The 20416-nt window shown below is 32.4% G+C and overlaps 2 protein-coding genes across 6 annotated transcripts in view; one reads left to right on the forward strand and one right to left on the reverse strand.

Moving 5' to 3' along the window:
• The window catches only part of LOC111635724 (zinc finger protein 585A-like), a 46560-nt gene extending 33261 nt beyond the window's left edge, over window positions 1–13299 (forward strand). For all 3 annotated transcript variants that reach the window (XM_023380784.1, XM_023380783.1, XM_023380785.1), the window contains exons 3-4: window positions 9047–9246; window positions 9332–13299. In XM_023380784.1, coding sequence (XP_023236552.1) covers window positions 9047–9246; window positions 9332–10284 — 1153 coding nt within the window. In that variant the 3' untranslated portion in view covers window positions 10285–13299. The remainder of the gene's footprint in view (window positions 1–9046; window positions 9247–9331) is intronic.
• Window positions 13300–13680: 381 nt separating this feature from the next.
• LOC111635722 (titin-like) overlaps window positions 13681–20416 on the reverse strand; it is a 159325-nt gene continuing 152589 nt past the window's right edge. For all 3 annotated transcript variants that reach the window (XM_023380781.1, XM_023380780.1, XM_023380782.1), the window contains one exon: window positions 13681–14092. In XM_023380781.1, coding sequence (XP_023236549.1) covers window positions 14048–14092 — 45 coding nt within the window. In that variant the 3' untranslated portion in view covers window positions 13681–14047. The remainder of the gene's footprint in view (window positions 14093–20416) is intronic.

Raw genomic sequence — 20416 nt, forward strand, 5'->3', positions numbered from 1 at the left:
CCGTTCCGAAACTGAGATCGTATCATGAAAATGTCGTAAGGTGGATCATCTTTTCCCATACGATTACATGTAAAACCAAATAATTCGTTCCAACGCGAAAAACATACTCAAATTAAAGCCAAGTAATACATTAAAAAAAATAACTGTAGTAAGAAAAACAAATGAAAAATGCAAACTAATGTAACGTCATATGGTGAGTTTTTGTTCGTATCGTGGAGCAAAAATATGTTCAAATTTCACGTCGTATCCTGAAAATTTCGTATGCTGGGGCGTTCGTAACCTGAGGTACCACTGTATAATGTAGATGAAGAAAAAAGCCATGGAATCCCTACAGGGTGACCTATAGAAGTTTAATGATGCTACTGAAGCATGCTTGGGCTTTTTGCTGTAGGAGGTATTACTATGATATGATACTATGATGCTGCTTCCAGTGCCAACTATATTTGATATATACATTGGACAAAAAAAATAACGCACCATGAAGGACTTGTTGGATTTGAATAAAAATTGGTATGTGATTTCGTCATAGCTAGACAGATATATGATTGCAACCATAAAGCAAAAACATACTTTATTGTGCAGTAATATGCAATACAATGCAGGTGCTAATATCCTGCTGGGCTGCCTCTAGCGTGGATACAAGCTGTAATACGCCTCAGCATGGAGGCATAAAGGTCACGAATAATGTTCTGTGGCATATCTGTCCATGCATGATGCAACTGGGACTCAAGATGCGTCAGATCCCGTGGCTGTNTCAATTTTTCTGCGACCCCCACTTTGAGAATTACTGCTGTAGAATGTCAGATTGGGATTCCTCCATGGTTTAAAAACTGAAAAAATTTTTATCATGACTCGCATCTCTTTAGCTTTTAGCACAGGTAGGAAAACAGATTAAGCATCATGTGCATATGTAAAAAATATTCAAATATATTGTAGATTAAGAAAAAAAGCCATGGAATCCCTATAGGATGAGCTATAGAAGGTTAATGATACTACTGAAGCATGCTTGGGCTTTTTGCTGTAGGAGGTATTACTATGATGTGATATCGTGATGCTGCTTCCAGTGCCAGCTATATTTGGTATATACATTGGACAAAAAAAAAAATAACGCACCATGAAGGACTTGTTGGATTTGAATAAAAATTGGTATGTGACGTCGTCATATCTAGACAGGTATATGATTGCAACCATAAAGCAAAAACATACTTTATTGTGCAGTAATATGCAATACAATGCAGGTGCTAATATCCTGTTGGGCTGCCTCTAGTGCGGATGCAAGCTGTAATACGCCTCAGCATGGAGGCATAAAGGTCACGAATAATGTTCTGCGGCATATCTGTCCATGCATGATGCAACTGGGACTCAAGATGCGTCAGATCCCATGGCTGTCGCAGCTGGCGACCCAGTTGGTCCCACACATGTTCGATTAATGATAAATCTGGAGATCGTGCAGGCCAAGGAAGTGTGGCAACGTTACGTAGGCATGCTTGGGAGATTGCTGCGGTGTGTGGCCAGGTATTATCCTGCTAGAATATGCCTGTCAGAAGACCTGCCATGAGGGGCAACACATGTGGCCTGAGGATGTATTGCACATATCGTTGGGATGTGAGGGTAGTATGCATGACAACTAGAGGTGTCGTACTGTCGTATGTTATGGCTCCCCACACCATAACACTGGGGGTTGGGCCCATGTGCCGCTCCACAATATAGCCGGGTTGATGCCTTGACCAGCAGGCCTCCATACTCTCACACGGCCATTGTGAGCCCCCAAACAAAAGCGGAATTCATCGCTGAAGACAATATGCTGCCAGTTGGTAGCTGTCCATGATTGTTGTGCACAACACCACTGCAGATGGAGGCATTGGTGGGTGGTTGTGAATGGTAGAACACATAATGGGCGTCGAGAGACCAATATGCCTTCTACTAAGCGTCTGGAAATGGTGCGGCTGGATACACAGTTCTGTAATGCAGGTACCACCGCTGCATTAATGGTAGACGATGAAGCTGTAGGCGCTTTCCGTGCTTGACATACAATGAGACGATCCTCCCTTCTGGTGGTCTGTCAATAGCGTTTGCCCGGAGTGGAGCCCGTTTGCCATTTGTGTGTACTCCTACTTACCCACTGCTCATAAAACATCCTAACAATTCTATCAGAACAGTTCAGATGGCGGCCAATCCAGCGGTATGACCACCCTCCTTCAGTCAATCCAACGATGCGACCTCTGTCAAACTCACTTAACTGAGCTTAAGGCTGTCAAATGCGTCGTAGAGGCATGTCTGTCACTCAATGAAGTCCCAACCATGAATAAAAGCCCAGAACATATGTACAAGTTATCACAGCATGCACCTTTATACCTGACAGAGGAAGCACTTCTTTTTCCTCTGGTGGCAATATGACACAAGCACCTGCTTTCAAAAGCTAATCATTTACATATCTAGCTAAGATGATGCAACATATGAATTTTTATTCAAATCCAACAAGTCCTTCATGGTGTGTTATTTTTTTTGTCGTCCAGTGTATATATTCTATTTCTTAACATATTAGATGTTTTCAAAATGTCTACACGTTGTTCTAATGTTCTAACCAATTATAAATTGAGGCTTCTTCAGCATATTGCTTTGTTAAAGATGTTGTATTGAAGTTTTAGGATGTAAATATAACTTTTTATACATGAACATCAGTCAAACATTATTTTGAGATATATGTATGTACCATATATACTGTACAGTACTATAAAGTTTGAATATTAAAAACCAAAAGATGTTCTACTGGGAAAGTATAAGTGAAGATGTCTTGTATTGTACATGATGATCATAAATTATTCAGCTCATTTTAATGATGAATAGTAAATGAACCAAAGAACTTATCCAACTATATTATACTTGTATATCAAATACAACAGTTTAAACTGTTTTTGACACAAGCAAAATTTTAAAAAAAACACTTTAACGTGCTCCATTTGGTGTGTACAATATCCAGTCAATATTGTTTCTTGCCATGTATTTCTTAGTAGTTTAGGTGTTAATGTTTCAATGAATTTTGTAATTTGTTGTTTAAGTTCAACAATGTCATGCACCTTGGTAGTATACAGTCTTCCATAAACCCCACATAAAAAAATATAAGGGTGCCCTCTAAGGAGATTGGTGTGAACGTGGAACAATCCTTTGTTGTCATTCCAACTACTTGGAAATTGTGCATCCAGATAGTCTAGACCAGTGGTGGTGAACCTATGACCCGGGTCAGACACTGACCCACGCAGGCTTTTTAAATGACCCACGCGAAACGATACAAGTTCCAGACCATATCAAACAGAATGGTTTGATAAATATGGTGTGATTGAAAAGAATAAAACAACTTTGTGTGTAATTTGTAACAAAACAGTCACTTCACATACAGTACATAGAAAGTAAAAAGACATTTTGAAAAGTTGCATTCTAATCTCGTCTGTCAACAGATGAGGAAAGAAGAACATATTTTTTACAAAAGAAAAAAGAGAATAATTCACAAACCAGTGTTTTAAAAACTTTTTTGATTCCAAAAAATAACATTACAGCTGCTAGTTTTCAAGTTGCCATTGCATTGCTCGCCACAGGAAACCTCTTTCAGAGGAGAATTTGTAAAATAACAAGCCTTTTTAGAATGTAGTGCTACTGTGGCTGTCAGCCATATTATTCGCGTATTTTTATATGTAATATAAGTTAGTCTTAGCAATTCCTTTGTTTTTAGTCTTAACTATTCTCTAAAAATTTCTCTTCCCATTCCATTTACCCTTTGGGTGGGATTACCGTTTTGAAGAATTAAACAATGAGAACAGTAGAAAAGTAAGACCCAGGGAGGTCTTGCAAGAAGGAAGGAGATTCACTTTTGTGCCTGGACGAGAGAGAGAGAGAGAGAGAGGGTGTAAGAGGAATCACTCTCGAATGGTGGTGTGGGTCAGCGGCAGAAGCAAAAGAGAAGATACTATGAGCCAAAAGGGTCAGATTTAGTAAAAGGGAGACTTTCTAGGCTAACGTGCTTGAGTAAAAGAGAGAGTTACCGAAGGACGAGAGATTCACCGAGAAGACAGGTAGTTTACAACAAAAGAAATCAAGACGAACTTATTAGTGGTGTCCCACCCAAGTACTGTATATACGCNATTACAGTTTGATTATGAACAGTATTTAATTTTTTGGCTGCATTTGTAGCATTCTCATCACTTAAAAATAAAAAGTATAAAACATGTCTCTTATATTCATCTGTTACTTCCATTTTAATGAAAATAAACAACTGAAATGTTCCCAATTCTGAACAGTATTATATGAATGAGATCCAATTTAACACTTCAGTGTAAAAAATATCACATTAGACTGGCATTTTTAACAGCAAAACAAGATTTTTCTCAAGATCATAAAATACTGGGGAACTTATGGACTGACCTGATACAATGTAAAAAGACATTTTGAAAAGTTGCATTCTAATCTCGTCTGTCAACAGACAAGGAAAGAAGAACATATTTTTTACAAAAGAAAAAAGAGAATCATTCACAAACCAGTGTTTTTAAAAACTTTTTGATTCCAAAAAATAACATTACAGCTGCTAGTTTTCAAGTTGCCATTGCATTGCTCGTCACGGGAAACCTCTTTCAGAGGAGAATTTGTAAAATAACAGGCCTTTTTAGAATGTAGTGCTACTGTGGCTGTCGGCCATATTATTCGCGAATTTTTATATGTAATATAAGTTAGTCTTAGCAATTCCTTTGTTCTTAGTCTTATCTATTCTCTAAAAATTTCCCTTCCCACTCCGTTTACCCTTTGGGTGGGATTACCGTTTCGAAGAATTAAACAATGAGAACAGTAGAAAAGTAAGAACCAGGGAGGTCTTACAAGAAGGAAGGAGATTCACTTTTGTGCCTAGACGAGAGAGAGAGAGAGAGAGAGAGGGTGTAAGAAGAATCACTCTTGAACGGCATGCGTGGGTCAGCGGCAGAAGCAAAAGAGAAGATACTACAAGCCAAAAGGGTCAGATTTAGTAAAAGGGAGACCTTCTAGGATAACGTGCTTGAGTAAAAGAGAGAGTTACCGAAAGACGAGAGATTCACTGAGAAGACGGGACGTTTACAACAAAAGAAATCAAGACGAACTTAGTAGTGGTGTCCCACCCAAGTACTGTATATACGCAAAGAAAAGGAAATCTCGGGTATTTCAATATTCTTCTATTCAAACCTCTATCTATTCTTTTTCCTTTCCTCTAGTTATAAGTAGAATAAGTTTTAGTTTTAAGATCTACATGAGTCTGATTGTCGGGCTCTGTCTTGCATGTGTTCTCCTTTTGTACTTAAAGACAGAACGCCTGTACAAGAGTTTAACTTTATAACGTTGGGATCCATAAAGAACCTGTTTCTGTTCTTTCTGGCGAGAATAAAAAGAAATCATACTTTTGTTTAAATTAACTTGATTCGTTTATTTTGTGTCGGTCTATTCGTGGAACTCATTACACCTCACCACGAAATCACCACACTACTTTGTTTGCAGATTTTAAACAAAAAGACTTGATTATAAAGTGTATAAATGAATTGCCAATAAGTCGCAATACAATTAAAGATCAAGTAGTAGAATTAGAAAGAAATATTTTTTTCACAAATACATAACCACTTAAATTATGCAGAAATATAGTCAATTGCTTTAGATAAGAGTAATGATGTAAATGGTTATGCACAATTAGCAGTTTTTGCTCGATATAAATCAGGCAATATAATGAAAGAAGAGCTAATGAAACTAATAATGTTGAAAGGGAAGTGTACTGGTCTTGATATTTTTAAAGAATTTGATATTGCATTTAAAGAAATGGATAGCTTCTTGATAGCAAGCACTGAGTTCAGCGTTAATATGAATTTTTCTTATATCGCAAGTACTTTCGACGAGTACTTTATCGTCGTCCTCAGGCGAAAAAGAACAGATTTGAAAAATAGAACTTGCAGAGTGTTCCAAGTGGAAATTTTATTTTTATTTCTATTTTTCAAATCTGTTCTTTTTCGCCTGAGGACAATGATATAATACTCGTCGAAAGTACTTGCGATATAAGAAAATTTTGTATTAATGCTGAACTCAGTGCTTGTTATCAAGAAATTATACAATCTTGGCATGAGTTTCATTTATTTATATCTATTTATATAAAGAAATGGATATTGACCTACAGAAAATTGTTTCTGTAACAACAGACTGTGCACCCAATATAGTGGGGAAAACATTGGTTTTATTCAGTATCTTAAGCAAAATACACATTCTCTGATTGAATTTCATTGTATAATACACCAGCAAGTTCTGTGTGTGAAGCAAGGCTTAAAAACATTTTCCAATGTAATGCCAGTTGTAATAAAAGTTATTAACTTTATAAAAACAAGAGGTCTTAATAAACGACAATTTGCACAATTATTAGAGGAAATTGAGTGCCAGTATTCAGGGATTTTGACATACAACGTTGTTCGATGGCTCAGTTGCTTTGAAAAACATTTTCAAAACAAAATAATTTTTGAAAATATGCTTGAAATTCAAGAAAATGCAATTTAAAAATATTTAATGATTATACAGGAAATAAAACAAGCTTTTGAGGAGAGATTTAATCAATTTAAAAGTTTGGAAGATACATTTCACTTTATTTTATATCCATACAAAACAGAATTCAAAGCAATGGAGTTAACCAAATTTATGTGGCTTGTTATCCATGATTTAGAAATGGAATTAATTGAATTTCAAAGCAGCATAGTGTGGAAAAATTAATTTGAAAACTTGATTTTTGAAGTAGAAGGAAAAATGTCTGAAAGTAGTGCAGATAATAATGATACCACACTAAAAATGGAAAATATTATACTGTATTAAACGTATAGGATTCTTTACCAAATAATTTTATATCAATGAAGAAACTTGCTAATGCTCTTTTAATGATGTTTGGGTTCACATATTCATGTGAAAAATTGTTTTCTTCAATAAATTTTGTAAAATGTACCAATAGAAATAAACTTGGAAATGAATTGACTGCGAAATGTGTTAAACTGATGAATACGGAATATGAACCTAATATTAAGAAACTATGTGAAAATAAACGACAACAGATTTCTCATTAAATATACTTCAACTTTATTATACATACACATACCTGTAACTATATCTATTAATAAATAATATTTCATAATATATATGTGATTTATTAATATGTAAATTTTCGACTATAAATTCGACTATCTTCTATTATCAGGACTTATTATACTGGTTTTACAGATAATATTACAAAGATTTTATTTCGTATACCTGTATACCAGGTATACGAAATAAAATAAAAATTGTTTTCTGTTAATCTTTGTAATATTATCTGTAAAACCAGTATAATAAGTCCTGATAATAGAAGATAGTCGAATTTATAGTCGAAAATTTACATATTAATAAGGAAAAAAGGACATTGAGGCAATTTAATTATATATATGTGATTTTCTTTATTCCTTGTTCATTCAAATACTCAGTACAGGGGCGACTGTACTGAGTATTTGAATGGTGTCATCTGGTGCGGTACTTCATGGTATCACCCCATTGATATCAATTTTTTGATGTCGACCTTTATTTTTTGCTCTTCACTTGCAAAAGTAAAAGTTGTAAAACAAAAAGGAAACAAACTTTTTAGAGAATTTTAAAAGTGAGAACAAAAAAAAAAGTAGTTTTTAACCATCCTCCCCTTTCCCTTTCCAAGTAACCCACAAGCTAGTACTAAAAAAAAATAATGAACAAAATTTGACCCACTTTTCAAAAAGGTTTGCCATCACTGGTCTAGACGGTCAACCCCTAGTGCAGTCATGCACCATCCACTTAAAGTAAACATTTGGTTGTCAGTGTTCCACCTGTATATTTCATGTAATATTCTAGCATGTTCAAGTATGTGGTGCTGGTCACTATAAAGAAGGAATTGTCCAATCACTATCCACAACCGATGCACATCAAGGATTGGCTTTGGGCCATCTCATATTTATGTTCACAGACTACACAAGGATTTTTTTATCCCCAAATGTAACAATTATGGAGGTTAACATATCCAGAAACATGGAAGGTTGCTTTGCACATAAAGATGACTTTTCCTAAGAAAGTGTCACAGCTGATTTTGTTGAGAAACTGAACAATGAACTCGTAATGGCATGGTTTATTGTCCTCTTTCAGTGCACAAAGCAACTGAATTTTGTATGCGTATAGTTTCAAGCATTTATACAACACTTTCCTAACTGTTGATAACAGGATTATCAATTCCAAACTGGATTTATGAGTTATTTCCACATAAAAGTCTCTTTTGCCTTATCAACATCTTACTAACTGGCGGATTGTCAGCACATTTCTTGTGTTCCACACTACTGTTGTTCACAAGTTGCTGATACTACCACTTTATAAACAAGATGAATGAAACCAATTTCCTTAACAATCTTACAAGCAAATGTTTTTGACCATGTTAAATGGGTATCTTCAGGCTATTTCCTGCAATTAGCCTGAAGATACTCCATTTAATGCAGTTGAAAATGTTTGATTTCTTATAATTTTGTGCTGGAAATTGGTTTCATTCACCTTGTTTATTAGATATACCCAGTTTTGAGTTATTGATTACTGCCACTTTACTATGTAGGCTACTATTTCAGATTCCAACAGTACCTATAAAGAAAGGTCTAATAGAATAGGGGCTACTTTGTTATTTTGGGAGATTTTTTATTAGTAACTGAACTTTGTAAAACTAAAATTAAAAGTTCACTTATTGATGTAATAGATTAAATTTAATTTTAAAATTTATATTTAAGGTATATAATTTTGATTTGTAAGTTAATAATTAAAAGAATTTACCACTAACGGGATGAAAGACATTTTTAACTTTTTAATTGATTTATTAGTTGTGTTGAAATTTTATCAACTTTGTAGCTATTATATTTTAAAAAACAAAAATTATTCAAATACAATTCATGTTAACACTATAAAATTTCATAATTATAAATATAAATATAGTTATGACTTTGCAAAAATTAAGCTAATTAATTTGTTATTGTAGTGCTGAAAGTGCGGCAAAAGTGAAATTAACTTGCAGCCTGTGCTTCGAAACATTCGATGTTAGATCGGATTTGGAAACGCATTCAATATTGGCCCATTCCCAGAGTTTGCTTCAGTGTTCTATTATAGGATGTGATTTCCGAACTACGAATCCTTCAATTTTAGAAAATCATAGACAAGAGAAACATTACAAAATTAAAGGTGAGCTTTTATTAATATTTTTACTATATATCATGAAATGTTAATTTACAAAAGTAAATTTTTGGTATTGTCCTATTGAACATAGATACTTCAAGCAACAGTAACATATATAAAACGTCGGAAATTATTTGCCGTCAGTGCGGTTGTGAATTTGCTAATGAAAATTCTCTTCAGACGCATACTGAAGTTTACCATCAAAATCCTCCCGATGAAAAATTTGGCGATCCACGATATCCATATTGTTGTGCCTTGTGTGGCTATGTGAGTGCTACCCAACGCATGATGATGGAACACATGAAACTCCACAGTGGAAGATTGTTACTCTGTAGAGCGGGAGATGAGTGCACATTTTGCACTCCGCTTGAATCGGTCCTCAGGGAACACGTACAGAAGGAGCACAATGACAATGATGGCGTCATACACTGTCCGCACTGCGCTCAACCGTGCAGTACGCATCACTCGTTCATTCATCACTACAGAGAATATCACCACATGGGTCTCTGCCAACTGTGTAACAAAGTTGAACAAAAATATTTTAGAATGCACGTAAGTCCGTCGAACGGAATGCCGCTCGTAGTTTCTGCCGAGGGTTTCGACCGACAGTCTAGTCAACGTGCGGCGACAGCATCCAACGAGAGTTCCGACGTCCAGTCCCAGAACAGCGGCAATGGCCGCAGGACTCGGAAACAACCCAGTCCCAGGAAACTGATTCACCTCTCAGTAAACACTGACTGCATTCTCTCTGGAAATCTACCAGTTTGTGATAATGACTGTAAAATAGCCATTGCCAGAAAGTTATTTCTCGCAAAGTACGCCGCCAAGATTCAGAAATATCTAGAAACGCCACTTCTCATTTGCAAATTATGTCAGAAACCCCTGTACTTCCGTTACAAGAAAAATTATCTGCTTCACATTCTCTACCATCGAAAGCCAGTTTATGAATGTAAGAAATGTAAGGCACATTTTTGGTACAGTTATCAGTTATTACTGCACAGAAGAAAACTTCATTGTCAGAGAAAGGAAGTTACCAAAAGATAAAAGCTCGAAATTATACGTAAATTTATATTCAATTAGAAGGAATGTATTTCCATATTAATTACATGCACGTGAACAAAGATATGTGTTGTACGACATTCCTTTTTTTTTTAATTAGAATTTTTTTAGTTGTAAAAAGAGTTTAAAACTTGTTTATTGCTGCAGCAACATTTTAAAATTTTTTTGAGTTTCCTAAGAAAAATGTATATTTAATTTATATATAATTGTAGTTTAAATTTGTTTTAAAAAGAAATGGGTTTAAAATTATTTTTTTCATTTAAATGAAATGCTTCTTATCATTTTCATAGTATTGCTTGTAGTTACAATGCCAGTAATTTCTACTCAAATTAATTTTCACATTCAAATTTGCATTCTATTTAATTAAATTTGGTGGAATTTGTTCAGGAAATAATGACTCAAAATTTATGATTTTAAAATACTACTTTATTATTTAATATATATAAAAACTTTATTTCAAGTTGTTATTGTGCAATAAAAGTGCACCAATAATAAATAAATTCATTATTAAAATTATTTATAATACATAAAATAATAATTATAATAATAAAAAAATATTTTAAAATTTCTTTTGATAAAATGTATAGAACTTCTGAAAATTATCTAAATGAAATTTCAAAGATAATTTTATAGCATATTTTATTATTTGGCTTGATAGTTTCGGTGGAAAATCAGCCACAATAAATCAAGCATCAGTTTTCACGTACTGGGCCAGTCGACTTTCAAAACCTTCCAGAATAATTGTGTTGAAATACGATCGAAAGCAAATATTGTTATTTTTGAGAGTTTGCTTTGTTTTGACAAAATCTTTATTTTGAAATTCAAATTTAAAATTCATGTGATATTTGCATTTGTAACTGTTGTTAAAATAAAGAGCAATCAAAAATTTTCTAACATTTGCAATAGAATGCAAAAAAATCAAAAATGTTTTAAAAAATGCTTTTTAAAAGCTCATTTTGATAAAAATGACTCCAAAAATTATACTTAAAAGTTATCTGCTGTGATAATTTGGTGTTCAAAACACATTGTTATAGCTCTGGAATAAAAAGTTAAATGTTTTTTTCAATTGAAATTAATCAAAAATAATTTTTTAAAATGTTGCTGCAGGAGAATTTTGGTGCTTTGATGGTAATCTTTAGCATGCTTTTACTTAGATTGTGATTTGTATTGAATTAACTATTTATATAATAGTTTTAAAATATTGCTGTTGTGCTTTAAGTACAAGTTTGTTGGGCTACGCCCTTCCCTTGTGATAAAGCTCTTCCTTGGTAAAGCATGTGATGCTTTCCCGACAGATGAGTGATAAGACTGTGACAATCCACGTTGTGTACCGTCGGAATCGTGTCAAAAATTGCGTCGCTTTCCCGCGAGCGTCAAAGGATAGAGCTACACAATATGTATTGTACGTGATCACTGCCATCAAATGTCATCTGTGATATGTCTGGTCTGATCCGTTAGGATAATTTTGCTGTTGAGAGCCTTAACATTCCCATTATTATTTTTATTTTTATTTTTTTGCGTCCGAGCGGACGAAAGTTCTCCAAGATCGCCTTTCGTGCTCGTTTAATTTAAATTTTATTTAGAGTTTTCTGGTACTGCAATTTTAAAGAATTGTAAAAAGAAATTTGAGTGACCGTGCTAGTTGGAATCTAACTTAAACTATTGAATTGCATTCTAATAAGGATATTAAATAAGAAAGCTAATTACAGAAATAAAATAATAATGTTTATTGAAAAACTAGAAACATTTAAATTTATAGCAATGGCTTCTCTATTAGATTATGATTCAACCCTTCACTTCTCACTCTCTGGTGCTACATTTAAAAATAGTTCCTCGTAATATTGATATGAAATTTTGTGCAGTATTTCTAGTATGCTTAAAAATTACAAGACCTTCTACATAGAATTCCATGCCAAAGATTTTACTACCAAAATAAAGGCAGCTCCAATATAGGAATCTACTCAGGTTATCATACACGAGAATAAATGTAGTTCCTCGAGAAGATGCATATTCTTAAAAAGTCGTTCGATTTTTCTTTATACACGGATTTGTCGAATAATTCGGTCGGGCACCAACAAAGAATTTTCGATCCGTTCGACGACCGCAAAGACTCGTGTTTAAGTAAAACTGTATATACGTTTAAAGTAAACTTATAGTTTGACGTACGTTGGCAGTAACGGTATATTTCGGGCGTAGAGTGGTCTGACGAAAAATCTTACGTTCCCTGTGGAACAAAATCGCCATTTGTCGTCATTGTCGGTACGCTTGTTCTGTTTTGTTGTATGATTAATGTGTACGCAATACACAGCGTGTTAACGCGTGGTGTCCGGTGCTATTTTGTCTCTAATTTGTTGTTATGGGATTTAACGTATACAGACTGCACTTTTTACTCATGTGAAATAAGTTTTACTGTGTGCAATAATCACGTTTGAAGATTCTAGATAATGCATGTTTTGTATCTTGCACTGTAATTTTTTTTAAACATTACCGTTCAAGAGCTTCGACGTCTCAGTCAAACCGATGTGCCTAGCAAGTGTCGACTGAGATTGCGGTTCTGCCTCTGCAGGCAGGTTAAAGGAGGATATTTTTCTTTGTTAATTCTTAGAGAGCTTTGTTTTGTACATAAATGTTACCATATATATAAGAAAAACAAAATTTTTTCTCGTAAGTAAATAACGAGAGATCGTCAGTGATTTTATGTATTGTATTAACAGTTATTTTAGTAGCGAGAAACAGTGCAAAGTGCTACAACAAAATAGCCAAAACGTTGTTGAATTTGTTAATTTGGTTTCGAACGATGGAATATTAGCTATAATAAATATTGTAACTCTGGCATGAGATTAGATGTTTCACTTCATATGATATTAAATTTTGAAAATGTTTAAATTAACCTTTTGCACCATCTCCCTTCCTTTAGAGAGATATTCTGTGAAAGAAAGATTTAAGTGATATCCAATATTGTATTGGGTTTGGAAAATAAAATTTCTGAAAATCTCTGAACATGTAATTTCTTAAAAGTCTCTTAGTTTTTGAGGCAATTTTTATTTTATTAATAATTGCAATAACAAAAATAGTAAGATTTTAACTGTGACAAATTTTGTATTTTCTTTCCTTATATAACAAATGTTTCTCTGGAAAATTAAGTTGCGTTTTGTAGTCAAATTCAAAATAATCTGTCTGATTCAAAACTGGACAGAACACGCAAGAACAAAATAATCAAACTGTACAGGTAACTACGGACACATCGATTGAATATAGTAATGAATATGTTCTTTTAAATTACTCTCTACTCTTATTTCATAACACGGGGAAAAAACATAAATAAAAGATAATTTTATTTTTGTTAACTTTGGATTATATAGCAAAATGTACAATTTTTAATTTTTTTAAAGCTTTATCACATGAATCATATATTTTTATTTTTTAAAAAATTCACACAACTTAAGTACGAAGGACTAGTAATGACAATTTATATCATGGGAGACATTGAAACAAAATCTTAAAACTAGATTACACAGCAAATAAAAAAAAATTTCAATTCCAATCAGTATATATGAAAATTTATTTACTTTTAAAATCCTTATAGTCTAGCTTTGTGCAAGACGTATTTTGTATGCCGAAGATGCCGGCTTTCTTTGTCTGAGCCGGTCAGTGACGTTTTCAATATACAAAATAGCCACGTTTTGACATAGAGTTGTGAAACTTCTTGACAGATTCAAACGAGTTAAAGTTTAGTCTGTTGAATCGCTCAACTTCCTTCTAACTTCTCCAAAGGAAGCTCTTGCCATATCATCTGAAAATGTTTAATATAAGAAAATTTTATATTTGAAATATAAAAGTATAGAATGTTGAAAAATTGCATTTAATATAATTAAGATTCATTGTCAACTGAATTAGATCCCGATCAGGACTGATGATTTTCACACGTACTTTGTGTAATTTAACAGAAGCTGTGATGTCTGGTGCTAATCTATTTAATGGCTTTCTTGAAAAATTGTATGATGTTCAATTAAAAGGACCATTGATTCTTACCAGCCTTCATTTTAGAAAATGATCTTATGTTTTCGTTTGCTCCACTACTTCTGTTTTAGTTTGGTCACTTTGACATGGAATATCATTTTATTAATATACCAAAGTATAAAAATTTTTCTAAAGAGATCACAATAACAATAATCTGACTGTTATTATGAGGTTATATAAAAGTGAAAGTCAAGCAATGCCATTGCAGAGGACTCTGCCAGACCAAAGTCCAGACATAATGGATGGGGAAAAATTTATTGCATTTAAGATTTAAACTAGCAACAAAAATATTTTGAAAGAAACATTTTGTGCGATTTTGTTAAAGAAATTATTCAGAAATAAATTTACATATAAATGGACTAAAGGAAACTTTTGAATTTTCCCTGTAGTTACAAATTTTTAAATAAATAAAAAAAACATTATTTACTAATAATTATAACTGTGTTTAAAATATGTTTTATATTTTGTACACAAAATATAAGTTTATTTGGTTAAATTAGCAAATACCATTAAATAATTTTTTGATTTGAACATATAATATTTCACATTTAAGTAATTTTAGTTTGAAGTCATCAAAATTGACACCTAATGCAATGAAAGATCAAAGTCAAAGCATAGCTACCAAAGAAAGCTGTTATTTTGTTTGTGCCATTAATGAAACTGTCTGTATTTAACAATTTCCTAGCAATGTGAAATTTGTTTAGTATGACTGTTTTCTGTAATGTGATATTCATGCTATTATTATTATGATCTAATGTATATTGGACTTTTGTATGGTGTATATGATAGACTGCTGCAGTTCTCTCTCTTGTATGAATGTCACAGCTTCTTATCTATTATTTGTGCGTGCTTTATTTTATGGGCGTGTTCTGAATATTTGCTAGATTTTTTAGCATATGTGTTTTATACTTTGTGAATGTTTGAAATTATTACATTTGTGATAGGTGTAATTTTGTTTTTGATATGTGCTTCTTATCCTTAGTTACTTATATATTATGCCTTTGTCCATTACAATTTAAAAAAATTATACATTAATTTATACAAATATATTTTTTTAAAATATATAAGTAAAGATTCCTCATCTGTCCTCCATCTCCTCAAGCAGCTTTCTTGAGTTAGCCCAGCCCAAGACGTTCCAAATGTACAGTACAGTAGGTTCATAGGAAATACACCTCCACACTCAACTTGTTTGGTACATACAGTTTATTACGGCACCACACTGTATTAATTGATACACTAACAATCAAGGTTAAGTTGGAATAATCAGAGATGTCTATTTGATAATTTCTGATTGTTCTTCTGGAGGTGTGTTCTCACTCCCTATCCTTGGCCTTGCCGAGTATCTGAGATGTAAGTGCTATCAGTATGAGTCTTATCCTCCATATCTCTGTCTTTGATCTTCTTCCCAATTTAAATGATTTTTGTAAGCCAACTTCTGACCAATCAGAAAGGTGGTCGCATGCAAAAGCTTTCTTATGCTGACCGGAATGTGGGTGGTCATCCTCCCACATGTTTACTTGTTTTATTATAGCTACCTCATGCTGCTATAAATCTTTTTATGACTGGACCATATCTAACTGCATTATCAAGCCACAAGATTGCTTTGATTTTCTCCTAAATTAATATTTTATAATATATTTACAAGTTTATATTTTAACACACCTATATATTCCTTTTAGCATTTTCAGAACAGACTTTTAAACTACTATTTTAAAATTCTTCCTGTACCAAAAACAGATCTACTGTATTTAATTCTAAATTACTAATATTATTTCTGTACTAATTATAAGTCATCCTACCAGTAAAAGTTCTTGGATGTTTTCCTGTTTCTTACAATGCAATTTCATTCATTTAACCAGCACTTATTCTTTACACCAATTACCAACACAGAATTCAACTGGGAAATTATCCTGCTAACACCACTTCATCATATGGCATTAACTCTTCTTTAAGGTTTTTAAGTTCCCTCTGTGTTTAACAAACTGTACCAGGAGTTATCTATCGTTCTGCCCAAATTTTTATTCATTTTTAAATCTTTAGATGAAATTATTTCCAAATGTTCAAACAACTGTCTTTTGTAGGTATTTTTCTCTGCTTTTTTCTATGTTCACTGTACAGTGGTACCTCAGGATACGAAATTAATCTGTTCCGAAACTGAGATCGTATCATGAAAATGTCTTAAGATGAATCATTTTTCCCCATACGATTACATGTAAAACCAAATAATTCGTTCCAACACGAAAAATACACTCAAATTAAAGCTAAGTAGTACATTAAAAAAAAATCTATAGTAAGGAAAACACTGAAAAATGCATTTTGTAGTTGTAAATGTATAAATGACCATAATAGAATAATAATTGATTTAAAAAATGTAGTTTTATTTGCATTTTACCTTTGAGGATAGACGACGGTAGAGGTGTAAACTGGTGGCAGAAGAGAGGGAGAAGGGAAATGATACTAAAACTTAATTTACATAACATAATGTAACAATAACTTAAAAATAACTTAGAAAAGATAAAAAAAAAATTATTGTTGTTTTATATATATATATATATTTTTTAATTTTTATTCACTACTTTTTGCTTTCTTTCTTCACTTCCACTAGCACTTTCACTGGATAGAGGTCGCTTGGTAAAATACACGTATCTATCCAAAGACGTTTGGCTTTGCCTACTTTTTAAAATGTTTCTAAAATGACTTAGGCAAATGCCATTACTCTAAGCAGCAATACAGCTAGTGTGAACCTTTTTGGGACGTTTCTTTTCAATAAAATCAGTCACTTTCTGATAATTCCTCAAGATTTCCTTTATCTAGCGAGATCCTTCCACGACGAAGCAAACATGCTGACTGAGACCAATGAACAAAAGTGAATAAAAAATGGCACTGTGAACTAATGTAACGTCATATGGTGAGTTTTTGTTCGTATCGTGGAACAAAAATGTGTTCGATTTTCATGTCGTATCCTGAAAATTTCATATGCTGGGACATTTGTGTCCTGAGGTACCACTGTATTTTGATTTATTTCACATCCACATGTACTGCAATGAGCCACTACTGCCGAATTAGGATAATTATACTTTATTGCTCTTACATGTTTGGTTATCCTTTTACTTAACTTTCTTTTTGTTTCTCCAACATATCTGAATTTTTCTGAAAAACTACATTAGAAAGAGTGTACAATTTGTTATATCAAATGTACCAGTGGATATTTCTTCTTTATTCAATCTTAGTAATTTGTTAAGTCTGTTGTTCTGGTGTTAATGTAATGCCTTCATTTTTAACAATTGTCTTTATCATTTTGAATATTTTAGGAACATAAGATAACATATTATTATTCCACTCAATTTCTGACTTATTTCTTGTGTTTTCATTAACTATTTACTTAATAAGTATTGATAAGATATTGATTTAACATGAACATATATATTACTGATTTGATCTTTTCATCTTGTTTTTCTGTTTTGGTTGTTCTATTTTTAAGATTTTGATGTATATTTTAAAAACATTTCTTTTCACTGAAATTGGAACAGACAAATAATAGTTTATCACTTTTGGTACAGTAATTGGCTTTATATATTTCTGATATTCAAGTGTTTTGTCTTCTCTTATTAATAATAAATCTAAATATACAAGAATGCAACTTTTTTCCATTTATAATTCAAAAGTTATGATTTTATTCAATTTGGACTAATATTTGATCTGGTGTAATTTTTTCTCATCAAAAATCAACACACATGTATTGAAAGAAACAATTCCACCTTATACTAGCCATTTTGATATTGACAAGTTTCATAACCAAGTCTGCCAATCTTGGACTCACATGTGTTCACAGGGATTCCTTATTTTTTGTGTAATATACATTGTTAAAGTGAAAATAATTATTTTTAATTATAAATTAGTTCTTTGAACCATTCTGGGCATTTCACTGTTTGTAAGGCATCTTGAATATCCGTTATTTGTATGCTAGGTACTGTACATACTCAAGTCATAGAATGTGCTCATTGGATATTGATCTGTATATCAAACCCTTTTAAATTTGTTATTAAATTGTCAGTATTCTTTATATTATAATTAGATATTTCAAGTTCATTTAATTTGTTTTTTTACAAATTTTTCAAACCATACAGTACGTAACATTTAATATTGTTTAGGAGTCTTATGCATTTTAACTCTAACTGTAAATTTAGTGCTAAAATGTGGTCGCATATAGGATTATGTTACATTAAAGGTGTTTTAATTTGAAATTGTTTGATTCTCTTACCTCAGTATAACAAGTCCTAGTTCATAAGAAAGTCAAAAGTGGACAAAGACATAATATGTAATTTTGTTTTGTTTGTCAATCAGTGTGATGTCTGATGTATTGTAATGGATTTTTGTCTGTGATTATGGCTTGGTCATAGTATACTTTGTGTGTTTCTTAAGACTGAGGTATATATTTGTAGCAAGGAGCTTGGTCTGTAGTAATTTATGTTTATATGCAAGTTTTTTGTGTATTATGTTTGTTATTTGGTTATGTGACACCAGTAGTTCAAATATGATGAAAGTTTACAACTCGATGTAATATGTTGTATTGTTTTGTGTATGATGTAGCATTTTCTATAAGTACAGTAGACCCCACTATAACACGGGTTCATATAAGACAGATTCGTATAACATGGCAGAAAAATTGCAATCGTGTTCGTATAACTCGCTAAAAGAGGCTTGTATAATATGGTAAAAGAATGAGACAGATTGTCATGGCCAACTTCTGTCTTGACAGGATTGGTCAAATCTAGACCAATAGCAGACATTGCACAAACCGTTGAGTTTAAATGATCAGCGGACCTACTAAAAACCATTTATTATTCAACGGCCATAAAAATTATATTTATATTAATGATGTCTCCAAAGTTCAGCAAATTTTTTGCAGAAAAATAACTTATCAGGAAACATGCGCCTGCCGTTCAATGAGCCGCTCCACAACGAAAACAAGCTTAAGCAATGGCATCTTTGAACAGTGCGCACTTGGTAAGTAATCCTACAATTTTTTGTTTATAGCATAGTTTATATGGATTATTCCCAAAAAATTATACATGATTTGGAAATGCTGAGTCAAATTAGTCTAGAATCAATTAATTTTATGGAAGAAAACCTTTCAAACAACTGTAGCCGCTAAACTGCACACGTGCCAGGCTGTGATTGGCTCATGTATTTAAGTGACTCATACAACATGGAATTCATATAACACAGAACATATCTACCATGTTATAGGGGGATCTACTGTACCATCTATAAGTGGTCCAAAATCATTTGTGTGTGTTTTATAAACTTGTGATTCTGTAAAGTGTCTTATATAATTTTTTCCAAAGGAGATTTGTTTGCTTGTAGTTTTTTATTTGTTTAAGATATGGTATGATTGTATCTTTAAACTATGATTTCTGTAGTATCTTGTATTTATGATCTGATCTTGTATGGCATTTATGAACTCCTCCATCTCTCTAAAGAGGCATCTCTGGTAAGGATGTACCGATTAATCGGTAAGTAATCGGTAATCGGCCATATCGGCCACTTAGCCGATTAATCGGTATCGGCCATTTCCCCCGATTAATTTGTTTCGATAATTGGCCAATTTTACATTTTGGTATTTTTGTTAGAATGTTACGTACAATGCTAGTAATAAGAACTAATAAATTTCTGTTATATATTTATTATTTATTACATGACAATCTGAATATTAAAAACATTTTACTAATGAAATTATTCCTTTTATCGATACATATAAGTATAATATAATGTATAATATAAAGTTAACATAAATATAAACTTTACATAAGAAAAAGTATTGAATAGATTAAGAAAAAAAATTAAATTTTTATTTGTTTCATAAGTTTAAAGTTTAAACATTTAAAACAAATAAAATACAATTTAATTCCACTGAAAGTGAAAATTTTTTCACTTTCAGTGGAAGAAGCTGAGGCACTTAAATATTTCATAGCTATTTTGCTCAAATTAGGGATAAATGTAAATATGTTTCTAATTCTTGATCAAAACGTTTGTTCGTCTCTTTTGTTTTTTTTCTTCCTTTTTAAAAACATGCTATTCTTCATTCTTTCGTTCA

Source organism: Centruroides sculpturatus, unplaced genomic scaffold (genome assembly GCF_000671375.1).
Source record: "Centruroides sculpturatus isolate CEXI.00-Female unplaced genomic scaffold, Cexi_2.0 scaffold1034, whole genome shotgun sequence".
In the NCBI taxonomy this organism is placed as follows: Eukaryota; Metazoa; Arthropoda; class Arachnida; order Scorpiones; family Buthidae; genus Centruroides; species Centruroides sculpturatus.